The sequence below is a fragment of the Mus caroli genome, unplaced genomic scaffold (assembly GCF_978045245.1).
Source record: "Mus caroli unplaced genomic scaffold, Mus_caroli_1 scaffold_4, whole genome shotgun sequence".
In the NCBI taxonomy this organism is placed as follows: domain Eukaryota; kingdom Metazoa; phylum Chordata; class Mammalia; order Rodentia; family Muridae; genus Mus; species Mus caroli.
Genome location: NW_028227259.1, coordinates 144,294,009 through 144,319,090, shown reverse-complemented (window position 1 = coordinate 144,319,090; position 25,082 = coordinate 144,294,009). Strand labels below are relative to the sequence as shown.

The following is a 25,082-nucleotide window of genomic DNA, read 5'->3' as shown; positions in this document are numbered from 1 at the left end:
ACCCTGACCTACTGTTATTGTAGCCCTGGCATCACAGTAAGAAAGACCCTGAACTGCAGGCACTGACAGTATCGGAGGTGCGCTCTTGGGGCTGAAGACCAGCTCTCTGCCTGGAGCTCCCTTTGTGCCACAGTGTTCAAACACATCCTTTATTCAGCCCACAAATGTTTACTATACAGCTCTGGACTTGCTGGCACCAAGGAGGCTGGCCATCATGGGGACAATTCATTAAGGGCGCTTGAGGGTCTTGGGCTCCCAATCCTAATTCTATGGCCTTGGAATGTCTGTCTGAGTGTGCATGTATAGAGTGTATAGATACACTCAGACATGCACACATATACATAAACACACTACATATATATGTATACACATATACATGTACACACACACACAAACATGGTCTCGGGACCATGTCTGGAATTTTGTCTTTGTCCCAGCAGCTGGGCAATCTATCCAGATAGCACCGGGAAGAGAACAGACATTGGGACTTCCTTAGAGGAGACCTGTAGTACCTATCTGGTCTCCATACAGAGGGAGGTACCCAAATCAGGTGAACCCAGAGGCCATTGACGGAGGCCTTCAACATTTAAGCATGCCACTGATGTATCAATATGAAAGTAGGATTTTGACTTTTTTGTTGTTTTTTGAGAAAGGGTTTCTCTGTATAGCCCTGGCTGTCTTAGAACTCACTTTTAGACCAGGCTGGCCTCGAACGCAGAAATCCGCCTGCCTCTGCTTCCCAAGTACTGGGATTAAAGGCGTGTGCCACCACCGACTTCTTGAGCTAGGATCAGACTTAGCTCCAAAATTGTAAGAGGGAACAGTTTATGCCCGACAAGCCCAGCTTTCAGACAGGCATAGGTCCATCCAGCCTCCGGCCGCCAGAGGGCGGTGCAAACACTAGTAGGCTCTGCCTGCCTCTCTCCTTTCTTCCTCGCCTTCGGGTTTGTTTTACTTCCGGTTATGTGAGAAATCAGCGCTCGGAAGGCTTGCAGATCAGTTTGCACTTCCGGAGCGCCCGTGCCTCGGTTCTGCAGAGTGCTGCACCGGGGGTCAGGGGCCTTTGCACCCAGGTGAAGTCCGCTTCCTGCGGTGACATCGTCTCCGCAGTCGGCCGCGTGTGTGCCGCACTTGGCCCCTTTCTGTGACCCCGGTAGGCGGCCCTGGGCACTCAGTCCAGTGGCCCCAGTGCGAGGGATGAATGACTGAGCGAGCGAGTGACTCCCGCCGCCTCCTCCCAGGTGACGGCGCTTCGTCTAGGGGCGCCCGGGCCGCGGGGAGGATGAATCGAGCCAAGCCCACTACCGTACGGAGACCCAGCGCGGCCGCCAAGCCCTCAGGTGCGTCCCTGCGCGCGGAGACCTCGAGACAGTCAATGAATGGGTTCCATGAAGGCCGGCATGGCCACTGAAGGGGCTCCTACGGGACATAGTTAACTTGGAACTGTTGGGAGAGCGTAGGCATCCAACACAGCAGGACACGGTCATCCAACCCAGGCTTCCTGCGTACATTGCTGTCCTGAGGGGCTCCTGAAGGACAAGGGCATCCTTGTCCTGCTGAGCATCTGGCAAGGACAGGGGACCTGGACCAGAATCACAGTCTCTGAAGCCGGATAATCTAGATTGGGGTCCTAAAGTTGTTTCTTGCTAACTGTGTGACACCGGCACATTACCTAACTTCTGTCTTTTTTGTTTTGGTTTGGTTTTGGTTTTTTCGAGACAGGGTTTTTCTGTATAGCCCTGGCTGACCTGGAACTCACTCTGTAGACCAGGCTGGCCTTGAACTCAGAAAGCCGCCTGCCTCTGCCTCCCAAGTGTTGGGATTAAAGGCGTGTGCCACCAGTACCCTGCCTAACTTCTGTGTCTTTATTTGTAAAACGAGGGTCATAACTTTTGAAGAAGCCCACTGAGAATTAAGTAGACAGTGCTTAGGAGTTACAGATGGCTTAGTTTCTAGTCAGCACTGGATCAGCGTCAGCCATCGCTTGCTCTGCCAGGGTGGTTGGATAACCTCAGGCTTTACTTTTGTCTCCTGGGGGCCCACTCTGAGGATGGGTATCACAGGTGTGGGTTTTCTGTTCCTCTGCAGGGCACCCTCCCCCTGGAGACTTTATTGCTCTGGGGTCCAAGGGTCAGGCCAGTGAATCAAAGACAACATCCACCCTGCTGAAGCCAGCCCCTTCTGGGCTACCCTCAGAGCGCAAGAGAGATGCCTCAGCCTCTCTGTCTGGGACCTCTGCGCTGACCGGCCTCACTAAGCGCCCCAAACTGTCCTCCACTCCCCCACTGAGTGCCCTGGGACGTCTGGCTGAAGCCGCAGTTGCAGAGAAGCGAGCCATTTCTCCATCGATTAAGGAGCCGTCTGTGGTACCCATTGAAGGTAAGATCAGACTGCCAACTTCCCCAGAGAGATTCCTTCATCCTGTCCATCTGCCCAGTGCCCGTGGGAGCCACTTCCAGCCTGGTTGGTTCTGTTAGTGTCTCAGGGTCTTGGCTCCCCATGGGCTCGCTGCCTGGCATTGTGAACAGATGCACCTCCCCTTTCCACAGTGCTCCTGGCTCATCGTTCCATCATTTATGTGGCCTGTGTACAGCCTGCCCCTGGTTGTGACAGCGCCGTTCTGAACCGTGCTGGGGGAGGTGCACAGGCTGTGGTGGCACCCAAGTGGTTCTAGCCTGGTCCTCCAGTGGAAGGGGATTCTTTGCCCACTGTCTTTGCCTCCAGGACAGGGAGCATTTTGGTGCCATTTTCCAGGTAGAAAATAGGTCCCCAAAGTACCAAGGAGACCTCAGAGGGGAGATGAGTGTCCCTGAAGTTGTGCAGGGGTCTGACCTTCCCCTGCTTCTTGTCATTTATCCCATGACTTCTTTGACAGTGCCAGGATTGAGCCTAGGCCCGGATGCACACAAGGCAAGTGTTGTAACCACTGAGCTATACAGCCCCGAGCCCCTCAGTGACTCATAACAGCTCCATGATGCCTTAGCATAGACCTGTCACCCGCTAGCTATGTGCCAGCCTCTGAGCACCTAACATTCCAGTAGCAGACGCCACTGTCTACGTGTCTGCTCCGAGCCTTTCCAAGGGACTCCTTCCTGAGAGCCGAGAGGGACAAGCATCCTGTCCTCTAGCCTTTAATGAAGCTGTATCTCATGAAGCTACGTTGTCCCTCGATACCGAGATGTCATTCGAAAGGCTCAGAGGGTGCCTGTTACCTCAGCTGCTTAGGAGACTGAGGCAGGCAGATGAAAAGTTCAAGGCGAGCCTTGCCACTTCTTAACACGACCCTGTATCACAGTAAAAAAGTAAATTGAGGGATATGGATATAATTCAGTGGTAGAGTCCCTGCCTAGAATCCCCTAGTGTGGGGCTGGCGTGTGACTCAGTGGTAGAGCCTCTGCCTAGAATCCCCCAGTGAGGGGCTGGGGGCGTGGCTCAGTGGTAGAGCCCCTGCCCAGAATCCCCCCAGTGAAAGGCTGGGGGCGTGGCTCAGTGGTAGAACCTCTGCCTAGAATCCCCCAGTGAGGGGCTGGGGTGTGACTCAGTGGTAGACCTTCTGTCTAGATTCCCTCCATGAGCACTTGCCTAGCATTTGTGAAGCCATGGGTTGAGGAAAACGACACAAGACTCTGGTGTAGGGTTTCTGGGAGCTCAGAGCCTCCATGTGCTGGTGAGGCCCATCTGTGTTGCCTCTAGTTGTCTGCTCTGAGCGTGGCCTCTGCTCTCATCCCTCTCTAACCCAGCCTCCCTCCCCCCCCACCCCCCCCCCCCCATGGTCAGTTCTGCCCACAGTGCTGCTGGATGAGATTGAAGCCGCTGAGCTGGAGGGCAATGACGACAGGATCGAGGGAGTGCTGTGCGGGGCAGTGAAGCAGCTGAAGGTGACGCGGGCCAAGCCTGACAGCACACTCTACCTGAGCCTCATGTACCTGGCCAAGATCAAGCCCAACATCTTTGCCACAGAGGGTGTCATCGAGGTGAGACTGGCCACCCCCTCCCCCCAGCATTCACTCCGCCCTCCCTAGACCTGCCGCTGTCTGTGTGGCATGGGCTATCTTGTGACAACTGTAACTTCCTTTCAGGCCCTGTGCAGCCTCTTGCGGAGGGACGCCTCTGTCAACTTCAAGGCCAAAGGGAACAGCCTCGTGTCTGTACTGGCCTGTAACCTTCTCATGGCCGCATACGAGGAGGATGAGAACTGGCCTGAGATCTTTGTGAAGGTGAGTCCTCTCCAGGGTCTCAGAGCAGAGCGCAGAGGGAGGGTGGGTGCTGGAGAGGGACGCGAATGGAGGCTACCAGTGAGCTGTCCTTCCTTCAAGGGCTTTGATGAAGGCTTCTTGCATGCCTTCTCTGGGGACCCGTTCAGCCTCAGGCAGGGTCCAAACCTGATTCATCGTAGGTATACATTGAAGACTCGCTGGGCGAGCGGATCTGGGTAGACAGCCCTCACTGCCGCACCTTCGTGGACAACATCCAGACAGCCTTCAACACCAAGATGCCCCCAAAGAGCGTCCTGCTGCAGGGGGAGGGGGCACGCAGTGGTGGTGAGCTTGGTGCAGGTAAGAGATGACAAGGTGTCTGTGAGGTTGGGGCCAAGGGCACCACCCTCCACATCCCTGGGAGGAGGCACCCATTAGCTCCCGTGGTCCCTGCAGGCAGCAGCCCCCACCCCTCACTCACAGAGGAAGAGGACAGTCAGACGGAGCTGCTGATTGCCGAGGAGAAACTGAGTCCTGAGCAGGAGGGGCAGCTCATGCCAAGGTAGGTGGGCCAACAGCTTCAGTCTCAGAGGACCAGAGGGAGGGCACGGGAGCTGGCATCCTTCCTGGCCTCCTTCCCCCCCTCTGGCCTAGGTACGATGAACTCACAGAGAGCGTGGAAGAATATGTCCTGGACATGCTGCGTGACCAGCTGAACCGGCGCCAGCCCATCGACAATGTGTCCAGGAACCTCCTGCGGCTGCTCACGGCCACCTGTGGCTACAAGGAGGTGCGGTTGCTGGCCGTGCAGCGGCTGGAGATGTGGCTGCAGAACCCCAAGGTACGCTGTGCTGGTGAAAGAGTTCGTGAGCGGGGGTGGGGTGGGGGGGGTGGGGGTCTCCTTGAGGGTTCCGGGCGGTCGTGCTTGCGTGCTCAGTGGTCTTCCTGGCTTCCCCGCAGTTGACCAGGCCAGCGCAGGACCTGTTGATGTCCGTGTGCATGAACTGCAACTCACACGGGTCAGAAGACATGGATGTCATCTCTCACCTGATCAAGATCCGCCTCAAGCCCAAGGTGCTCCTCAACCACTATATGCTCTGCATCAGGTATGTGGTCAGCCGGGGCGTCAGGCGGTGAGGCAGGCCGGCGGGCAGCAGGGGCAGCCCGGACCATCCCCCTCACCGGCTTGCCTCTTCGGGTCCAGGGAACTGCTGAATGCGCACAAGGACAACCTGGGTACCACCATCAAGTTTGTGATCTTCAATGAGCTCTCGAATGCTCGAAACCCCAACAACATGCAGATCCTGTACACAGTGCTGCAGCACAGCTCTGAGCTGGCGCCCAAGGTGGGGTACTCAGTCAGGGACAGGCCCCTGGGCTTGCGTCTAGGTGAGGCCTGGGGCTTGAGACTCACAGGGAGAAACTCTTGGCTATGGGCAGGAAGATCCATTGGCTTCTGGTTTCTGAACCATCCTTGTGAGCTAACGCTGTGGAGCAGGTGGCGCTGGGTGGTGAGCCTCCGACTTCCCCAGCTCCAGCATGGTGTAGCCTCCTTAGTTGGGGTTTTTCTAAGCCAAGCTGGCATCTCCACAGCCCTCCAGCCCTGGCCTGGAGTCCTGGCTTGTGGATACCAGGTCTGGCATCTCTCCATATGCAAGAAACACTGTTGTCCTTAACAAGGAGCCGGGCTGTTACATTAGGCTCTGCTTTAGCTTCTGGCCACACCCAGCGGTTGCCCTCTCAGCTCCGTGTTTTAAGAGAGCTGGGTAGTTGCAGACCCAGGAAGGTAGCCCAGGTGGGTGGGGTAGAGTGGGCTGTGGTATCTGGCAGTGTCATTGCCGGCATCTCCATTCCTGTGCTTGCCAGTTAACCTTTACCCTGGTCAGAAGAGGACTGGCTACCCTCCCGCCAACTGTCATGAGGGTGAAATACAACATGGTCTCCCTCCTAAGAGTTCACATCCATGAAGGGGAGACGGTCCTCCTCCTCTCGGGATGTGCTCCCAAGATGTGCTGCGGGACTTTGCCCAATCCTAGCGCATTAGCTGCTTAGTTATTTGGGAGGACTGTTCTCCTGGGGAAGGCTTTCTGCAGGTCCCGAGTGAGGTCCTGGCAAGGTGTTGGAGGGAGGGGGGCGGGTATGGCATAAGCATGCACCTGGATGGCCATTGACCCCAGCTCCCTGTGGCTTCCCTCCTCCTCAGTTCCTAGCCATGGTGTTCCAGGACCTGCTGACCAACAAGGATGACTACCTCCGCGCCTCCAGGGCCCTGCTGCGGGAGATCATCAAGCAGACCAAGCACGAGATCAACTTCCAAGCCTTCTGCCTGGGGCTCATGCAGGAGCGCAAGGAGCCGCAGTACCTGGAGATGGAATTTAAGGTGCCTTGCGACCACCTCCCACTCTGCCGTTTCCTGACACCGAGAGGCTTGCCTTGTCATAGGGATGGCCAACGTGCCAGGCTTGTGTGCAGCCATGGGCTCGGTGGTCCACACACCCAAGTGTGAAGCCACTCAGTGTTGCTCCATCCCTCATAAGGATGGGGTGGGGCTGACCAAGCTAGGGAGCTGGTGACCCCAGCATGGGTGTGGACACTGCAGCTGGCAGGACTGAGGAGTCACTTGGGGAGATGGACAGAGCACCCCAGTAAAGGGTCTGATTGACTCGGGGTGCAGAGCAAGAGATGGGAGGGAGTTTCACTGAGAAGAATGAGGCATGAAGGCTGAGGACCTCTAAGGCACTGGAGCAGGATGGCAGTCCTCTGTTGTGACAGCCTGCCATTGGGGACAGGATTTTCTCTGTTGGCTGAGTCCCCTCCCAGTAGCCTAATGAGGACCTGGCTCATCCAGGACCCAGAGGCCTGCTTCTGTCAGCTCTTCTCCCGGCATGGTGGGCTCTAGATGTGGGGGCAAACTCTTAAGTAGCTTGTGTTTCTATGTCTGTTGTGCATACACATGCACGCGTCCCTATGCCACATGGGACCCTTGGGAAGGGCCCTCCGTCACGCCAGCCTTGCCACCCGTATGCCCACAGGAGCGGTTTGTGGTTCACATCACGGATGTGCTAGCTGTGTCCATGATGCTGGGCATTACAGCCCAGGTGAAGGAGGCTGGAGTCGCCTGGGACAAAGGAGAGAAGAGAAGTAAGGCCCTGCTGGCTGGGGGCACTGTCAGCCGAGGACGTAAAACCGGGCCGCGAGTAATTGCATGTCCCTGGAGACCGAGGGCAGGGTGGGGGTGTGAGTGGGGGTCCCGGCATGACTGCCAGAGGAGGTGGGTTTTCTAGAAGCAGTGGTACCCTCCTGCCGTCTGGTTGAGAGGGTCATCTGTGCTTGGAGTGTGTTCACTCACGCAGGCATCCTGTTGGTTGTTGGGTGGGAACAGGGGTGGTCTCCAGAGTGGCTCGGCCTGCTGGAGTCCATGGCTGCAGGGCATCACGAACCTGTTCACTCCCTAGACCTCGAGGTGCTCCGCACGTTCCAGAACCAGATTGCGGCTATCCAGCGGGATGCGGTGTGGTGGCTTCACACTGTCGTCCCCTCCGTCAGCAAACTCGCCCCCAAGGATTATGTGCATTGGTAAGAGGCAGACGTCTCTCAACCTCGCAGTGTCACCTGTGTGGGTACTAGTGGCCACTGTGGGCAGGTGGCTCAGGAGTCGGGCAGGAAACCCCAGTACTTTTCCATCAGGAGCTTTTGCCCGACTGGTCCCTGTGCAGCGCTGCTGGGGTGGAGACTCCTTGCACAGCTGCATCCTGACTGACACCTGCTCTGTCCCTGCAGCCTCCACAAGGTGCTCTTCACCGAGCAGCCCGAGACCTACTACAAGTGGGACAACTGGCCACCTGAGAGCGACCGCAAGTGAGGGTTGGGGTGGACAGGCAGCCAGAGTGCAGCCTGTGGGCAAATGCATAGCAGATGCTGGGCGGGCAGCCCCACCCTGAAAACCCATTACTGTTCTTCTCCTGCAGTGGTGTCTGCCTCACACTCTTGCCCCTTTCCTGGACACACCCCCAGGGAACTCCTCTCTGCTCCCACTCTGTCCTTCCTGGACTGACCCTGTCCCTTCCACCCCACTGGTCACCTGTGTGTTCTGAGACATGCCCTCTCCAATCCTGCTATCAGTCTAGCTGGTAGACACTGCTATCCTGTTGTACCACAAGCATGCTACCTACCCTAGCCGCCACGTTTGCCAGCTGCTCGCCAGGGTTGTGTGCAGCCTGTCTGTCACTCGTGATTGAGTGACAGTGGCTTCCCACTCTCCCTATCCATTAAAGGCCGGGAATTAGTGTGCATTTCCTACACGGGCCACTAGACTAAGGAAGATTATACCCGTGGGAAGGTGGCCACAGGAGATCGTGGTGGCTCCTCACCACCCCTCTCCTAATGTCACCTGCAGTTTCTTCCTGCGCCTCTGTTCAGAGGTCCCCATTCTGGAGGACACGCTGATGAGAATCCTGGTCATCGGATTGTCCCGAGAGCTGCCTCTTGGCCCTGCAGATGCCATGGAACTGGCTGACCACCTTGTGAAGCGAGCCGCAGCTGTGCAGGCTGATGGTAACACCCCGGTGCCTTGCCCTTCACAAAAGCGATCTCACACTCTCACTGTCGTCAGGGGTCCTGCCACCTGCAGAGCCAGTGTCTTGCCTGTCATGCTGTGGTACCAGTCATACTCACACACCACCTGGGGCAGTCCCAGTCTCTCGTCCCACTTCCTTCCAGCTGCCCATGGGGTGGGCCGGGCCAGACTCGGGAACCCAGGTATCTTTGGATTTCAGATGTGGAAGTTCTGAAGGTGGAGCGGATCCAGTTGATAGATGCGGTTCTGAACCTGTGCACCTACCACCATCCTGAGAATATCCAGCTGCCCCCAGGGTAAGGCTGCGGCCCACCTCCCAGCAGGTTGGCCTGCCCATCAGCAAGGCTGAGGGGGAGCTGGGTCCCGAGGCCCACGACTGCTTCCTGCTATTTCTGTGTGTGAGATTGTTTCTCCAGTAGCTTTTTTGTTGGGGGGATGGGGGGGTTTGGAGCCTCAGACTTTGAGGGCTTTTCTTTTTGATTATCTTCCCTTTTGGATGGTCTCTCACTACTGTGTAGCTCAGGGGCCTTAAACCCGAAATTCACCTGCCTCAGCTACCTGAGTGCTGGGATTAAAGGGGTACACCTCTATGCCTGGCTTTTTAAAAAAATTTTTTTCTCAGTACTAGGAGTTGAACCCAGAGTTTTGTGTGTACTAGGAAAACACTGCCACTGAGCTATAGTCCGAGCATGTGTGTATGTGTGTGTGTGTTTGTGTGTGTGTGTGTGTGTGTGTGTTTGTAAATTTGAATGTAAGTTTTTAGACCCGGTGGTGGGTCTCTATCTGCTGAACCATTTATCTAGCCTTTTTGGTTTTAAGCTGTGTGTGTGTGTGTGTGCGCACGCGTACACAAGTTGTATGTGCCACAGCCTGTATGTGCAAGTCAGAGGACACTGTGGGAATCATGTCCTTCTGCCATTTGTGTCCTGGGGATCAGACTCAGGCCCTCAAGCCTTGATGACACCAACTGAGCCATCTTGCTCACCTGTTGTTTGAGCTGGGGCCTCTTATTTTTCCCCTTGGAGTTCCTCAGTTTGGCTGGCTAGCGGGGCTAGGGTCTGCACACCCTAGCACTGGGGTTATAGGTGTGGACCACTCTGTCTGGTATTTGTATTTGGGTTCTAGGGAATAAAACTGACCTGGCCTGAGCTCAGGGCACCGAGCTCACACTGTCGCTGCTCCTGCCTTCCAGGTATCAGCCCCCAAACCTTGCCATCTCCACCCTCTACTGGAAGGCCTGGCCCCTACTGCTGGTTGTCGCTGCCTTCAACCCAGAGAACATTGGTGAGCTGTTCTGGCCATGGAAATAGATTCTGGGCCAGAGCCTATGGAAGCACCAGCTAGGACAGAGTGGGGGCTGGGGAGGAGGGAGGCTAGTGCGAGTCCTTTGGGCAACTTCCTGTTGTCCCCTAGGCCTGGCCGCGTGGGAGGAGTATCCAACCCTGAAGATGCTCATGGAGATGGTGATGACCAAGTAAGTGGGTGAGCGTCCTTCAGCCCGGGGCAGCACTGTGTATACACTCCCTGGTGTCTGCCTCCTTGTGTGCCGTTTCTGTAGCCAAGTCCCTTGTTCACAGGTCTCAGTGCCTTCCCTTGGGCTGGGCCATGTGCTTCTAGCCATCACCATGGGAACCCATGGGCAGGGTGACAGGGCCTGTGCACACATGTTGGGCGGCTCGAACACTTAAGGACTAGGGAGAGGGGAGAGTGGATGTGGGCCTGGCCCGTGGGGAATGCAGCAAGTCCACAGTCGCGGTGAGTTGCTCAGTGGCTAGCGTAGGGGATGGTGCCTTGTCATTCCTGTACGGACATCTGGGAGGGTCAGCATGAGGAATCCTGCTTGTAGCAGGCCCAGCTCCGCCAGGCAGCTCCACACAGGCAGCAGTGGGCTTAGGTCGCAGCCTAAGGACATGACATTGTAGGGGTCAGGCTTGTGTGTGGCAGTGATATTGAGTACCAGGTATGTGCTGTGTGACATTGGGGACTGGTCGTGTATATGGCCGTGGCATTGGCAGTAGGTGTGTGGCCATGGTGTAGGATACTGGCTATATGGTTTATGCCTGGGAGACATGGGACCTCGTGGAAGGGACTTCTCAAGGAGACAGATTTTTGAGCATGTAAAAGGGGAAGTGTTCATGCCTCACAGAAAACTGTATGCTTCTGTAAGGCTTTCATGAAGAACAGGGTCCCATGAAATATGATATAGTGTCACATAGTGTGGCAGAGCAGATGTCCTAGACACCGGAAGCCTGATAAATAGCTAGTTTCTATACTGAAGGTGGTCGTCATGCTGTGTGAAGTGCCTGTGCTGGGTTCCTGGAGTTTGCAGACATTGGGGCTTTAACTGGGTAGCGTTGTTGCTGGCCCGGTGGTCAGGCTGTGCTCCTGCAACCGCAGCTGTGTGTGCCTGGCTCGGAACATTGCCCGCTGGGTGCCGTATGCAGGGGTGGGTACTAGGCCTGCATGTTTGGTCCCCAGTAACTACTCATACCCACCGTGCACGCTGACGGACGAGGAGACGAGGACGGAGATGATCAACCGGGAACTGCAGATCTCTCAGCGGGAGAAGCAGGAGATCCTGGCCTTTGAGGGTCATCTGGCCGCCGCCTCCACCAAGCAGACCATCACCGAGAGCAGCAGCCTCCTCCTGTCCCAGCTAACCAGCCTGGACCCCCAGTATGCCATCCCTCCCCCCTGCCCCAGGTGTGGGTGGAAGGGAGATGAGGAACAGGCAGAGCTGACCTTGGTTGTCCACTCTGCCCCAGCATGGTGTGGGTCTCTGAAGTTAGGGCCTAGGATGCTGGGGTTAGTTGAGCTGTTTGCCCCTTGGCAGCAGGGCTGGGACAGTGTGGCTTTCCAGTACTTACTTGCTCTCGGTGTTATATGTGTGGACTTCTGACCCTCGTGTCCCCTGTAACACACAGAGGCCCTCCCCGGAGGCCACCCCCTCACATCCTGGACCAGGTGAAGGCCCTCAACCAATCCCTGCGCCTTGGGCACCTGTTGTGCCGCAGCCGTAACCCAGACTTCCTGCTGCACATCATCCAGCGCCAGGTGAGTCCTCCCCCGGGAGTGCTGGAGGGAGCACGGCCAGGGCGTTCCCAGAGCTTTCCCCACAGGCAGAGTGCACTGGGATGCGCAGTGAGCACTGTGTCCTTGAGTGCTGATGGCACAGACACCATGGGTCCAGATGTGTGCTGCCTGCCGCAGGTTGACACCCTTGAGCCTCTGCAGGTCAGAGGATTCAGGGTACAGGGCTGGGCCTCTGTTGATGCACTCAGTCTCTCTGCTGCCCACACAGGCCTCCTCCCAGTCCATGCCGTGGCTAGCGGATCTGGTGCAGTCCAGTGAAGGATCGCTGGACGTGCTCCCTGTGCAGTGCCTGTGCGAATTCCTGCTGCATGACGCAGCTGACTCCACGGCCTCCGGGGAGGAGGATGACGAGGGCGAAAGCCGGGAGCAGAAGGCCAAGAAGCGACAGGTACAGGATCCCAGCCATCCACCCCACCAGGTCTACCCCGGCAGTGGCCCTGACAGTTCTTCTTGGTCCACAGAGGCAGCAGAAACAGCGGCAGCTGCTGGGCCGCCTGCAGGATCTGCTGCTAGGCCCGAAAGCAGATGAGCAGACCACATGTGAGGTACTTGACTACTTCCTCCGGCGTCTGGGCTCCTCACAGGTGGCCTCCAGGGTGTTGGCCATGAAGGTGAGTGTGAGGGAATTGCTGGGGCTGGGGGAGGGGTGTTTGTGTACACTGTGGGTCCTTTGTCTCTTGTCTGCGTCCTTCCCTGGGTGGTGACATACAAAAGGGTGGTTGAGCAAACTCCAACTTACCATGTCTAGAAAAGTAGTGCCAAGCACTGGGCTGTGACTCAGGCTCTCAACTCCATCCTTAGCACCAAAGAAAAAAGCTTTGAGCAAATCTTTTAAGCTGGGTAAGGTGGGCAGCCTTAGTGATTCCAGCCTCCGGGATGCTGAGGCAGGAATGCAAGGCCAGTCAGCTACACGGTGAGTTTAAGACATGCCTGGGCTACAGAGTTAGACCTGTCTCCAAAACAAGCAAGTTTAAAGAACTCAGCCGACATTACCTTTCTTGTCTAGATTATGGTGACAACAGGGAGCTGGCTGGTGTCCTCCCGCAGGTGCTGCCATGTTCTCTGTGTAGGGCTTGAGGGACAGTCTTGCGTCTAAGGGTAGACTGGGCCTGCTGCATGCCAGGGCAGGTGGGCCTAGCTTTATATGTGTGTGTTCCTGCAGGGCCTGTCACTTGTGCTGTCAGAGGGTGGTCTTCGTGACAAGGAGGAGAAAGAACCCCCCATGGAGGAGGACATTGGGGAGCCGGATGCTCTGCAGGGCTATCAGTGGTTGCTGCGGGACCTGCCCAGGCTGCCGCTGTTTGACAGCGTGAGGACCACCACGGCCTTGGCTCTCCAGCAGGTGTGGACGGGGCTAGGCCAGTTCCGGGAAGAAAGGGTTGCTGCACGCTGCCCCAGGACCCATCTCAGACGTCTGTCCACTCTCCCCAGGCCATCCACATGGAGACGGACCCCCAAACCATCAGCGCCTATCTCATCTACCTGTCCCAGCACACGCCGGTGGAGGAGCAGGGCCCACACAGTGACCTGGCTCTGGTGAGGGAATTCTGGCAGGGCTAGATGGCTGTGTCACCAACATTGTGGCCGGCTATTGGGCTGGGGCCCCCAGTGACCAGAGTCTTTGGAGCCTCTGACAGCCCTTGTCCCTGCTCAGGACGTGGCCCGGCTGGTCGTGGAGCGGTCCACCATCATGGCACACCTCTTCTCCAAGCCCTCCTGCAGCACCGCCTCCGACGCTGTACTCAGCGCCCTGCTGTCTGTGTTTTCCCGCTATGTGCGGCGCATGCGCAAGAGCAAGGAGGGCGAGGAGGTCTACAGCTGGGTGAGGGCCGAGCGGGCCATCTGCTATCCAGTGGGGTGGGGCATTCAGAGCTGGATGGGGGTGAGAGGTGGTCTGCAGGGGCGGATCTGAGGTGGACTGAAGCAGGTAGGGCACAGGGTAGGTAGACTGTCGCACCATTATCAACCGCACCATCCATGCCATCTGGTGCCTGTCCCTCTGTCCTCTCTCACAGTCGGAGTCTCAGGACCAAGTGTTCTTGCGCTGGAGCAGTGGGGAGACGGCCACCATGCACATCCTCGTGGTGCACGCCATGGTCATCCTGCTGACACTGGGCCCGCCGCGTTGTAAGCAACCTTTTCTACACTCGGTTTCTAGTCAGATGGCTTGGGAGGACCCTCGGGCGTAGCTCGGGCGTGCCCTGGCCCACCACACAGTTGAGCTCCCACCGTCCCCATGGTCCTGTAGGTTGGCCTGGGGACCTCAGGCTGGCTGAAACCCCTGGTCAGTACAGGTTCCCTTTATGCCTAAGAGAGTGGAAAGTGCCCAGATGCCCTGGCTGGGAATTCTAAGGCATGTGGATGGGCTTCACGGCCATGCTGAGGAAGTGCTCGTCTATGGGGTAGTATATGTCCACCATGTTACCACCCTGAGGAAGGACAGCAGGGAAGGCTAACTTGTCTCATCTTGTTGGGTCCAGTGGGTTCACTGAAGCCTGAGACTGAAGGCTCTGTGAGGACCAGCAGCTTGTGCTGCGGTTCTCTGGCTCATATAGAAGTTTGGGTGACCACCAAACCCAGGCTTCCGTAGGCCACCACACAGCAGACAGGGTGACATGGAGTTATGTGCCCACTACCTTCTTAGTCCCCATCTGCACCATCATGTGAGCCTTCTCTGTTCCCCTAAGACCTCAGTTTCTCCCCCCAACCCCAACCACCCCACCCTGAAAGTACAGGCTGGGTGGTCTGGGATCCTTCTTGGGTTCATGGCTCCTCAGATGACATAGCTTTCCCCTGTGTCCTCCCTAAAGCTGGTGACAGCGAGTTCAGTGAGTTGCTGGACATCTGGTTTCCAGAGAAGAAGCCTTTGCCCACAGCCTTCCTGGTGGACACGTCGGAGGAGGCGCTGCTGCTGCCTGACTGGCTGAAGCTGCGAATGATCCGCTCTGAGGTCCCCCGGCTTGTGGACGCTGGTACAGTAGACTAGGGAAGGGGCTTGGCCTCACCTGCTGCTGGGGAGCCTAAACTGACTCAAGGTCACACCTTCCAGGGACTCTGAGGGCTCAGAGACCAGGCCTGAGAAGAAAAGGCTATAAGAGACCTGGCCTTTAGAGGCACAAGAGAGTTCCAGGGTCTTTGGAGAACATGTGGGCTATAGGCAAGCTGCACTGAGCAGAGGAAGGTCCCATCAGGGTAGGCATGTGCCCAGCTTGGGTCTTTCAGTCTGGCCCCAGGCAGGAAAGGAGACATCCCTGAGTGGCTGGGTGGACTGGGGAAGCCCAGAGAGGGACATACCATGGAGTCTGGACTCTAGTGAGCCAGAGGTCCATTGGCAATGTCATTGCTAAAGAAGCCATAGGGGACTACATATTGGCAGAGCCAGGCCTTGTGCTGGTGCACCTGAGATACGCTTGCAGAGCAGGAGGCCCAGGAGGCAGCTGAGCATACCTTGCCCACAGCCCTGCAGGACCTGGAGCCCCAGCAGCTGCTGCTCTTCGTGCAGTCCTTTGGCATCCCCGTGTCCAGCATGAGCAAGCTGCTGCAGTACCTGGACCAGGCGGTAGCCCAGGATCCCCAAACCCTGGAGCAGAACATCATGGACAAGAGTAAGCCCTGGGGGCCGTGAGGCTGGCAGCACCCTGAGGCCCACCGAACCCTCTAGGGCAGACGGTGTGGCTGTCAGGTCAGGTGGGCACCTACCACTGTGGCCGACACCAGAGCTCTGAGACTGTACTGTCGCCATCACTACTGACCTGAGGTTGGAGGAGACCCAGCAGCTCAGTCCCTGCAGTCTTTGTTTTGTTTTTTGACTTTTTGAGACAGTGTTTCTCTGTGTAGTCTTGGCTATCCTGGAACTAGCTTTGTAGACCAGGCTAGCCTCCAAGTCAGATCTTGCCTGCTGCCTCCTAAGTGCTACGACTAAAGGTGTGTGCCACCACTGCCCGGCTAGCTCCTGCAGGCGTAGGAGAGCTCGCTGGGCATGGTGTGCCAGCGCCCCCAGTCCTATGTTTGGTGGAAAAGCAGGCTGGCTTCACCCACCCCCAGTGGTCCCCTGGGTGCTGTTTTGCAGATTACATGGCCCACCTGGTTGAGGTACAGCACGAGAGAGGTGCTTCTGGAGGCCAAACCTTCCACTCGCTCCTCACAGCCTCCCTGCCACCCCGACGAGGTACAGCCCCCTCCTCATCCCCTACAAGTTACTGCCCGAGCTGGACCGCTTTTGGCCTCCATGGTGTTCCCTGGCTTGTGCCAGCCTTATTTGGGGGCTCTTATGTGGGCCCAAGGTCCAGCCCTGCTTTCTGGTCACAGTCCGTGGCAGGATAGACTGTGGCAGGAGCTGGTCGCAAAGTTTTGAGGCCACACTTCCTGTTTCTCTGCAGACAGCACAGAGGCTCCTAAGCCAGAAAGCAGCCCTGAGCCCCCACCAGGCCAGGGCAGGACTCGGGCAGGGACGCAGGTTCCGGTGCTTGGCCCTGAGGACGACTTAGCTGGCATCTTCCTACAGGTACAAGGGCTACTGTGGGTGGGCCCCTCAGCAGCACCGCCTACACATGTCTGCCCTGCATGTGACTCGTGACATGTGTGTCTGGCCACTATTACATTCTTATCTTGTGCTCACTCTTCATGTTCATGGTATGAAGTCTGGCTCTGGGATCCCTGCCAGTCCCTGTGCTAGGGTGCTAGGTACCTGTGTCCTTCATGGCAGCTCTTGGGGTGTTAGACTCCCCTGCCACTCATCCAGCAAAGATCCTGGGTCCCTTAGTTAATGCACTGGGAACGGAATCTGATGGGCATGAGACAGGCTACACATGGGAGCCACAGGGGTGCGGGGCCTCTGCATTCTTATACCTTCTGCTCTCCAGATCTTCCCACTGAGCCCGGACCCACGGTGGCAGAGCTCCAGCCCACGCCCCCTTGCCCTGGCACTGCAGCAAGCCCTGGGCCAAGAGTTGGCTCGTGTCCGCCAGGGGAACCCCGAGGTGCCAGGCATCACAGTCCGCCTTCTGCAGGCCATGACCACCCTGCTGAGCTCCCCGCACGGTGGCACCCTTGCTCTGGCTATGCATCACAGCCACTTCCTTTCCTGCCCACTGATGCGCCAGCTCTACCAGTACCAGGTATGCTGGCACGAGGGCTGGTGGGAGGCAAGAGCAGTGGGAGACTAGTGGCCCAGGGTGCATGGCTCTGCCTACTGTCCACCCTCAGGCCTGCTGTTGTTCCCAGGATACCTGAGGCTTCCCTTAGCCGGTCGGTCTAGATTTCCTGTCTTTCAGCACAAAAAGAAGGGGTAGGAACAAGGGCAAGGCCAGGGCCTCATTGTAGAGGGTGAATGAGTGAGGTCTTTGTCACCCCTGTCTGCAGGCTGTGTGGTCTAGGTCTGTCTGCCCTGTCTGCATGCACGAGTGCTTCTGTGTATGTGCTGTGTGTGTGTGTGTATACACCTGTGTTTCTTCTCCACTGGGTTACCCATGAAGGCACAGCCTCAAGGACTGGTGTTTAAACCCTTCAGTGTCATCCTGGCATTAAGGGACATGCTCTTGAGTGGCAAGGGAGATGATGTTGGATCCTGGCCCTGGCCCTGGCTTAGGGCCTCTGGTCCTGGGCTGAGACTGCCCCCCAGGCAGGGCTGTTGGAGTCCTGTGCCAGCCAGTAGGCTCATATGTGGCTGCCTGTCCCCACAGCGTGCTGTCCCTCAGGACACTGGCTTCTCCTCGCTCTTCCTTAAAGTGCTCATGCAGATCCTGCAGTGGCTGGATAGCCCTGCTGTGGAGGATGGGCCCTTGCAGGCCCAACTCAAGTTATTTGCTACTCGCTATTCAGCAAGGCACAGGATCAGTGACGGTGAGCAAGCTGAGGGTGGCGGGCGGGGACTGGTTGGCGTTACTGTGGTAGAGCCAAGCCTTCAGAGAGCCATGTGAGTCTTCTGAAGAACAGCCAGCCTGGGCAGAGAGGCTGGCTGTGAGTGTGTGTGCGTTGGTCACATGGTCTGTACCACTGCCTGCAGTGCGTAGTGGGCTCCTGCACCTGGCTGACGCCCTGAGCTTCCACGGTGATCTGGAGGTGGCCAACTCCACTGTGCGGGCCGTCATTGCCACCCTGAAGTCCGGGGAGAAGTGTCCTGTGGAGCCTGAGCTCATCAGCAAAGGTACTGTCCCCTCCCCCTCTGCACCACGGGGAGTCTTGTGAGGATGGGGGAGTGTCTGCCTCAGGGAACCACAGGCCCTTGGCCTACTACACTCAGCCAGCTCCTCCTGTGTCCCATAGTCCTCCGGGGCCTCATCGAGGTGCGCTCCCCGCACTTGGAAGAGTTGCTGACAGCGCTCTTCTCAGCCACGGCAGAAACCTCGTGCCCAAGCCCAGCCTCTGGGCCCATTGTGGTGGTGAGCTCCTTGCTGCTACAGGAGAAGGAAGAGCTCCTGGGCCCCAGCAAGCAGGAGGTGGAGGGTGCCAGGTAACTGGGAGTGTGGCCGTGGGTGCCAGGGGGTGGCTCTGCAGCCTAGTCTCTGCTCTGACCCTCTGTCCCGCAGCACGGAAGCCATGCGCCTGGGACCAGCGTCTGGGCTGCTTGTGGACTGGCTGGAGACGCTGGACCCCGAAGTGGTCTGTAGTTGCCCTGACCTTCAGTGGAAGCTGCTCTTCTCACGGCGAAAGGTGACAGGGACATGGCCTGGTGCTCTCCCACAGTGCTGCACTCCAGACTATGTCTTGTAGCCTCCAGATGGGTGGGGTTAGCCAGGCCTGGGCTCCCTTCCCAGGCAGTGAGTGGTGCATGTCTCTTTGGGGCTGGAATGGGGTGAGGCAGGATAGTTCCACAGAACCTAAAGTCTGGGGAACCCAGGTAGGCCCGGGGATGTGGGGGAGTGGGAAAGGCGGGAGGGGATTGGCTGTGCGTTGTCATTTAAACCCAGCCCTTGTCCAGGGCAAGAGAGAAGATGGCCAGTCCCTTAGCTGCTGTCATGGGTGGCCCTACTACCAGAACATGTTCAGCTGAAATGGCTTGTCAGAACTGGTGGCCCCTGGCCCAATTGAGATCACCCTGGCCTCTTTCCTCTCCAGGGCAAAGGCCACGCAAGTGCCCAGGTGCTCTCCTTCCGCCCCTACCTCCTGGCCCTCCTCACGCACCAGGCCAGCTGGTCCACGCTGCACCGCTGCATCCGTGTCCTGCTAGGCAAGAGCCGTGAGCAGAGGTGAGGCCAACCCCAGACCCCAGGAGCCTCTCGGCCTGGATGCAGCTTTGTGTGAACCACCTCTATTCAGGGCAGCATCTCCTGAGGGGGATGCTATTGTGCTCAGTGCCTTGGGCACCTGCGAGCCCTCAACAGCAGGGCCAGTATCTTGCTTTTGGTGCCCAGCCCCTCACCTAGGAGTAGACAGTCCAGGCCCTCCCATCTCCTTGGCACATTTTTGTCTGTGGAGAATTTGGCTTACGTCCACACCATGGTACAGGAGGCAGAAGAGCTGTGGCAAGCTGCCCATCCAGCCTGTGGTCCCTTGACTGTGACAGGCCCATAGGTGTGGGTCAGGGAGACCAAAGACTAGGGACTCCTCAGAAGGACAGAGGTGGCCTTCTACAGAGGTCCCTTTTCTAGGAACTTTACCCTGGCATTGCTTGCTCCTCCCAGGCTCGACCCTTCAGCCTCCCTGGACTTCCTCTGGGCCTGTATCCATGTTCCCCGGATCTGGCAGGGCCGGGACCAGCGCACTCCACAGGCAGGTCTCAAGAGGTTAGCCCAACCCATGGGTGGTGGCTGCACATACACCCTGGGGCTGACCTGCAGCCTCCTGATTGCAGAAGCGGCGGGAGGAGTTGGTGCTCCATGTGCAGGGCCCAGAGCTGCTCAGCCTGGTGGAGCTTATCCTGTCCGAGGCAGAGACCAGGAGCCAGGATGGGGACAGTGCCGCACGCACCCTTATCCAGACCCGGCTGCCCCTGCTGCTTAGCTGCTGCCGTAGCAATGATGAGAGCATTGGAAAAGTGACCGAGCACCTGACCAGCTGCATCCAGCAATGGGGGGACAGGTACCTGAGTCCCCACTGTGTTCCCTTGCCATAGATGGCTGCTGTCACCTGGGAGTGGCTCCTTCAGCACATGGCCCTCCCATGGCCACACCATCCCAGTGACCCAGTCCCTCTGCCCTCTGCTCTTTCCAGTGTGCTGGGCCAGCGCTGCCGAGACTTGCTGTTGCAACTGTACCTGCAGCGGCCAGAGGTCCGGGTGCCAGTGCCCGAGGTCCTGCTGCAAAGTGAAGGTGCCACCAGCAGCAGCATCTGCAAGGTGAGGGACACAGTCCCCACAGAGCAGGGGGTGGGGGCTGGAGGATGGGGTGTGGGGGGAGCTGTGGAGGGGCACCATCAACTTCACCACAAGGTGAGGGACACAGTCCCCACAGAGCCTGGGGGGGGTGCCATCAGTCTCACCTTAGCTCACCTCATCAGAGATAGACCTTACTGTGCTAGGCTCTTCCTCTGGATGCATCTTAGGGCAGAGGGATGCCCCTTCCCCTTTCTGTGCCCAGGTTGTGGGCAGACAGGAGTCAGCACATGTGTGTCATGTGGACAATATGGGGCCATGGCCTCCATCAGGAGGGTCGTGCACTGTCACTCCAGAGTACCCCAGAGGTCTCCCACCTACCCATTCTGGCCAGCTCCACTGTGCCTCAGCAGGGCGGACCAGCTTGCGTCCTCTGGAGTTTTGTGTGAGGGGCCACATGAGCTCCTGCCTTTGGTGTGATCTCTAGAGTGTCCGTGCTGAGCGTGTGTCTGCTGCTGCGTGGTGTCCTGGGCCGTGAGGGGGGTCAGGGGGAGTTCAGACGGTGTATAGGCAAGTAGTCTCCCCTCCCCCTAGCTGGACGGGCTCATCCATCGCTTCATCACGCTCCTGGCAGACACCAGCGACTCCCGGTCTTCTGAGAGCAGAGTAGCTGATGCCAACATGGCCTGCCGGAAGCTGGCTGTGGCCCACCCCATCCTGCTGCTGAGGTGCGTGCTGTCACAGCCTGTGGTGTTGGGTGACTCAGGGGAAGGTGTAACCAGGGGCATTCTTCTGCTCTGCCCAGGCACCTGCCCATGATCGCAGCCCTCCTGCACGGCCGCACTCATCTGAACTTCCAGGAGTTCCGGCAGCAGAACCACCTGGCCTTCTTCCTGCATGTGCTGGGCATCCTGGAGCTGCTGCAGCCACGTGTGTTCCAGAGCGAACACCAGGGGGCGCTTTGGGACTGCCTGCGATCCTTTATCCGCCTGCTCCTGGTGGGTGCCAGGCAGACTGTCCCCCACATTCCTCAGCCATACATCCTCCCATGACCCCTCCTGTCCTTGCCTGACTCCCTTCTGCTCCTACAGGACAGCCTGGAGCCAGGGCCAAAGCCAGGCCACTGCCCAGTGGCTTCTGTCTCCACTGTCTGAAGACCAGATCTTCACTGAGGCCCCTAAGCCCCAGTATCCCCTGCCTGGGGAATCCACATTCAAGCCCCATGTGTGCTATTTGTTGGTGTCATATGCCTAGTATATACATAATATTATGAAAACAAAAGCCAGGCCAGCCAGGTGTCAGAGTAGCACACCTGCAATCACAGCACGTGGGTAGCTGAGGCAGGAGAATTGTAAGTTCTGCACCAGCCTTGGCTATAATATTGTGAGGCAATATCAGTGTCCGACTCAGGGGCTGGAAGGAGGGCCTAGAGATTAGAGAGTGTTAGCTGCTCTCACAAAGGAAGACCCTGGTTTGGTTCCCACCACCCACATGGTGGCTCACAAGCATAAGAAACTCTAGTTCCAGGACACCAGACACACATGTAGTACACAGACATACATTCAGGCAAAACATTCGTTCAATAAAAACCAAATCATCAGGCCCCAATCAGGCTAGCTCTGGGCTCATGGCTGTCATGGGGGTCATGCATGGTGTAGAGGGTCTGAGGAAGCCCCTGGTGACTCTGCCTTCTCTACAGAACTACCGGAAGTCCTCCCGCCACCTGGCTCCCTTCATTAGCAAGTTCGTTCAGTTCATCCACAAGTACGTGGGCTGCAGCGCACCAGCAGCCGTGGCCTTCCTGCAGAAGCACGCAGAGCCCCTCCAGTGAGTCCCCACACCTGCCCAGGCTGGCCAGTGGCCCCACACTGGAGCCAGGAGGGACAGTCCAGACAGTGAATGTTCTGGTCTGAATTGCAGCTTTCAGCCTCATCCCCACTTGCTCCTCCTTACCCCTCCTCCCCATTCACTCCTCCTCACTCACCCCTCCTCCCTATTCACTCCTCCTCCACTCCTCCTCCCCATTCACTCCTTACTCACCCCTCCTCTCCATTCACTCCTCACTCACCCGTCCTCCCTATTCACTCCTCCTTACCCCTCCTCCCCATTCATTCCTCCTCACTCACCCCTCCTCCCCATTCACTCCTCCTCATTCAACCCTCCTCCCTATTCACTCCTCACTCACCCCTCCTCCCCACCACTTCTCTTTGCACTTGCCTAACCCCAGGCCCTCCTTCCTGCCCTGCTGCTTCTCTTTGTCTGGCACTCTTCCCCGCCTGCCCTCCTCTGAAGTGAACCCCTGCTTCCTCCACAGTGACCTGTCCTTTGACAACAGTGACCTGGTGATGTTGAAGTCTTTACTGGCAGGGCTCAGCCTGCCCAGCCGGGATGGGAGAACTGACCAAGGCCTGGATGAAGAAGGCGAAGGTAAGCGTACAGGTGAGCTCTTAGGGGGGGATGTAGGGGGGGGGTCCTGGTGGGTGTGGCTGAGCCCTGAAGCCTCATCTGTCGTGTGTGTGTGTGTGTGTGTGTGTGTGTGTGTGTGTGTGTGCGCACATGCACATGCGCGGTGCCATGACCAAGCTGACTGAACAGAACTGCCTTGTGGAAATGCTTGGTTCTGCTTCAGACATTAACTTTCTGGATGTTTCCTGTGTGCTGCCCGGGCAGGTTGGTCCTTAGGTCAAGATCTTACACCTACCTCACTTGCCTGATGGTGGCTCGTGCTCCACAGGTGGGACGCTACCCTTTGCTGCCTCTGTTGGCCAGATTGACTGTGGTCTCAGGCTGCCTGAAGGCACATAGAAGGTCCTTCATAGTGGACATGCTGTACAGACACAAGCCTCCCATGTGGAGTGGTACCCTGCGGGCAGAGGCGAGGGAATGCACTCCTAAGCTGGCCCGCATCCTGACTGCCACCCTCCAGTCCTGACCACCACATGGACTAAGCACAGTGTGGCACCCTGGGTAGTGGCCAGTGTGCCTCTGGGATGGGCGTGGTCTTTCCGTGGAGTCTGCAGGTCTGGCTGGGCCCTCAGGGTTCAGCCATCACCTGACCCTGACTAACCTTTCACAGATGAGCGTTCGGCCGGCTCCCTACCCCTGGTCAGTGTCTCCCTCTCCACCCCACTGACTGTAGCCGACGTGGCTCCTCACATGAAGAGGCTGTCCCGGGGCCGGGCTGTTGAGGGTGAGTGAGCCCCCTGTTCCTAGACCACCCTGGATCCACTGAGCAGTTTGCTTAGATAGCACAACGGACCCCCAAACACATTGAGCTTCTTAAGGAAGACCAACAGGGTGGCTGGTCGGTCTGTCAGTCTTCAGAGCAGAGCCAGGGGTGGAGTGAAGGGCTTTGCTCCAAGTATCCATTTTACAGGGCGAGCCACTGGTCACGGCCTCCCAGGAGACCAGTGTGCGGCCAAATGGGGAAGGCATAGGTCAGGATAACCACTGAGCATGTACACAGTTCCCGGGGCATCTTGGGGAGACTCTAGGATGCCTGGGGACTGTCCCTTCCCATCTCAGAGTCGCTTGGGGTAGGAGGCTCCCCTTAGGTCCCCATAGACCCCACAGCCTGGTCTTTGCCCTCAGATGTGCTCGAGACCCTGAGTGACATAGACGAGATGTCGCGGCGGAGACCTGAAGTCCTGGGCTTCTTCTCGGTGAGTAAGGCTGGAAAGAGCCCAGGTTGGGGTCTAAAGGGCAGTACTCACCCCTCTGCCATGCAAACCCAGCACTGCCCCAAACAGAAGCAGGAGGCCAAGTGGGCTGTCCCACTGCCCTGGTGACAGCTTGTGGGAGAGTTACGATTAGGGTGAGTCCCCACGGTGACACTCTTCTCTCACGTGAGCAGACCAACTTGCAGCGGCTGATGAGCTCAGCGGAGGAGTCCTGCCGCAACCTGGCCTTCAGCCTAGCACTGCGCTCCATCCAGAACAACCCCAGGTAGGTAAAGCCCCAGCCTAGGGTCACTGCACCCCAGCTAGCTGAGCCAGGCAATAGGAGGTCAGTGCATATGGGTCCTGCGCCAGAAAGCAGTGACCCATGAATATGTCTCTTGCAGCATCGCTGCTGACTTTCTGCCCACCTTCATGTACTGCCTGGGCAGCAGAGACTTTGAGGTGGTACAGACAGCCCTCAGGAACCTGCCAGAGTACACCCTGCTCTGCCAAGGTGAGTCGCCCACCCAGCGCCTGCCTGCTGTCCTGGGAGGCTGGCCCACAGCTGTCTGACCTCAGCTCTTCCACAGAGCACGCCGCTGTCCTACTGCACCGAGCCTTCCTCGTGGGTGTGTATGGCCAGATTGACACCAGCGCCCAGATATCAGAGGCCCTGAAGATCCTACACATGGAGGCTGTGATGTGAACTGCTGCTATTGCCAGGCTTCCAAGCCACACCAGCGAGACAGCCTGTCCAAGACACACCTGCCCTGGACAGCCTCGCCCTGAGCCCCTTGAGGCTGGAGCAGCTCTCTCCGGCCATCCACTGGTACTGAAAGTCCTGTTGAGTGCTCACCCTGTCCTGGAGTCACAGGAGATATGATGGAGAGAGGCTGTTCTGCCAGCAAGGCAGGTGCACTGAGGGCAGTTTCAATGAAGCTCGAGTACCTGTGTGCTGTGTGGTGTCCTGTGTTGTCCCTGGCCAGTGTGGTGTAGGTTCCTGTACTTGGTATAAGACTTCCACGGTGTTGAGCAGAGGCCTGGGAGGCAGAGTCTGAGGCATTCCTTAACGGACTACCCTGCAGGCTACCTACACTGGCAGCTGCCTTCAGTGGTATAGCCTGCTTGGCTCTGGGTTCATTACCCCAAGATCAGCTAGGCGGGCGGAGTGGCCTCACCCTAAACAGAGGATAGAGCCCTGTGATTCAGGCAGGAATGGCCCTAGTAGCCTGTGGTTCTGGGCAAGTGCTGTGGGTGGCCCCAGAGATGAACCACCAGTTCCCACCCACCATGGGGACAGCAGGGTG

General features: G+C 57.7%; 1 protein-coding gene across 3 annotated transcripts; it reads left to right on the top strand.

Annotated features, from left to right (window-relative positions):
- The first annotated feature begins 982 nt into the window (after positions 1-982).
- Positions 983-24,728, top strand: Ints1 (integrator complex subunit 1). Of its 3 annotated transcripts, none has more exons than XM_021162427.3 (47): positions 984-1,340; positions 2,089-2,379; positions 3,778-3,974; positions 4,080-4,217; positions 4,397-4,556; positions 4,653-4,758; positions 4,851-5,037; positions 5,157-5,302; positions 5,401-5,542; positions 6,400-6,576; positions 7,229-7,337; positions 7,652-7,772; positions 7,977-8,054; positions 8,593-8,750; positions 8,972-9,068; positions 9,965-10,056; positions 10,186-10,246; positions 11,251-11,448; positions 11,697-11,826; positions 12,074-12,253; positions 12,327-12,476; positions 13,028-13,207; positions 13,297-13,401; positions 13,520-13,687; positions 13,881-13,992; positions 14,676-14,837; positions 15,324-15,470; positions 15,935-16,033; positions 16,245-16,369; positions 16,728-16,982; positions 17,547-17,706; positions 17,870-18,010; positions 18,130-18,316; positions 18,393-18,516; positions 18,922-19,052; positions 19,488-19,575; positions 19,658-19,884; positions 20,017-20,140; positions 20,711-20,844; positions 20,922-21,114; positions 21,816-21,943; positions 22,431-22,543; positions 23,193-23,306; positions 23,708-23,778; positions 23,970-24,061; positions 24,180-24,289; positions 24,366-24,728. In XM_021162427.3, the coding sequence occupies exons 1-47, from the start codon at positions 1,202-1,204 to the stop codon at positions 24,479-24,481; spliced, it is 6,663 nt and encodes a 2,220-aa protein (XP_021018086.1). In that variant the 5' UTR covers positions 984-1,201; the 3' UTR covers positions 24,482-24,728. The 3 variants fall into 3 exon arrangements, 2 of the variants coding, with proteins under 2 accessions (XP_021018086.1, XP_021018085.1); XM_021162426.3 differs by having other exon boundaries at positions 22,431-22,555; XR_015047018.1 differs by lacking the exons at positions 22,431-22,543; positions 23,193-23,306; positions 23,708-23,778; ... (1 more) ...; positions 24,180-24,289; positions 24,366-24,728 and having other exon boundaries at positions 983-1,340; positions 20,751-20,844; positions 21,816-21,834.
- The last annotated feature ends 354 nt before the right edge of the window (positions 24,729-25,082 follow it).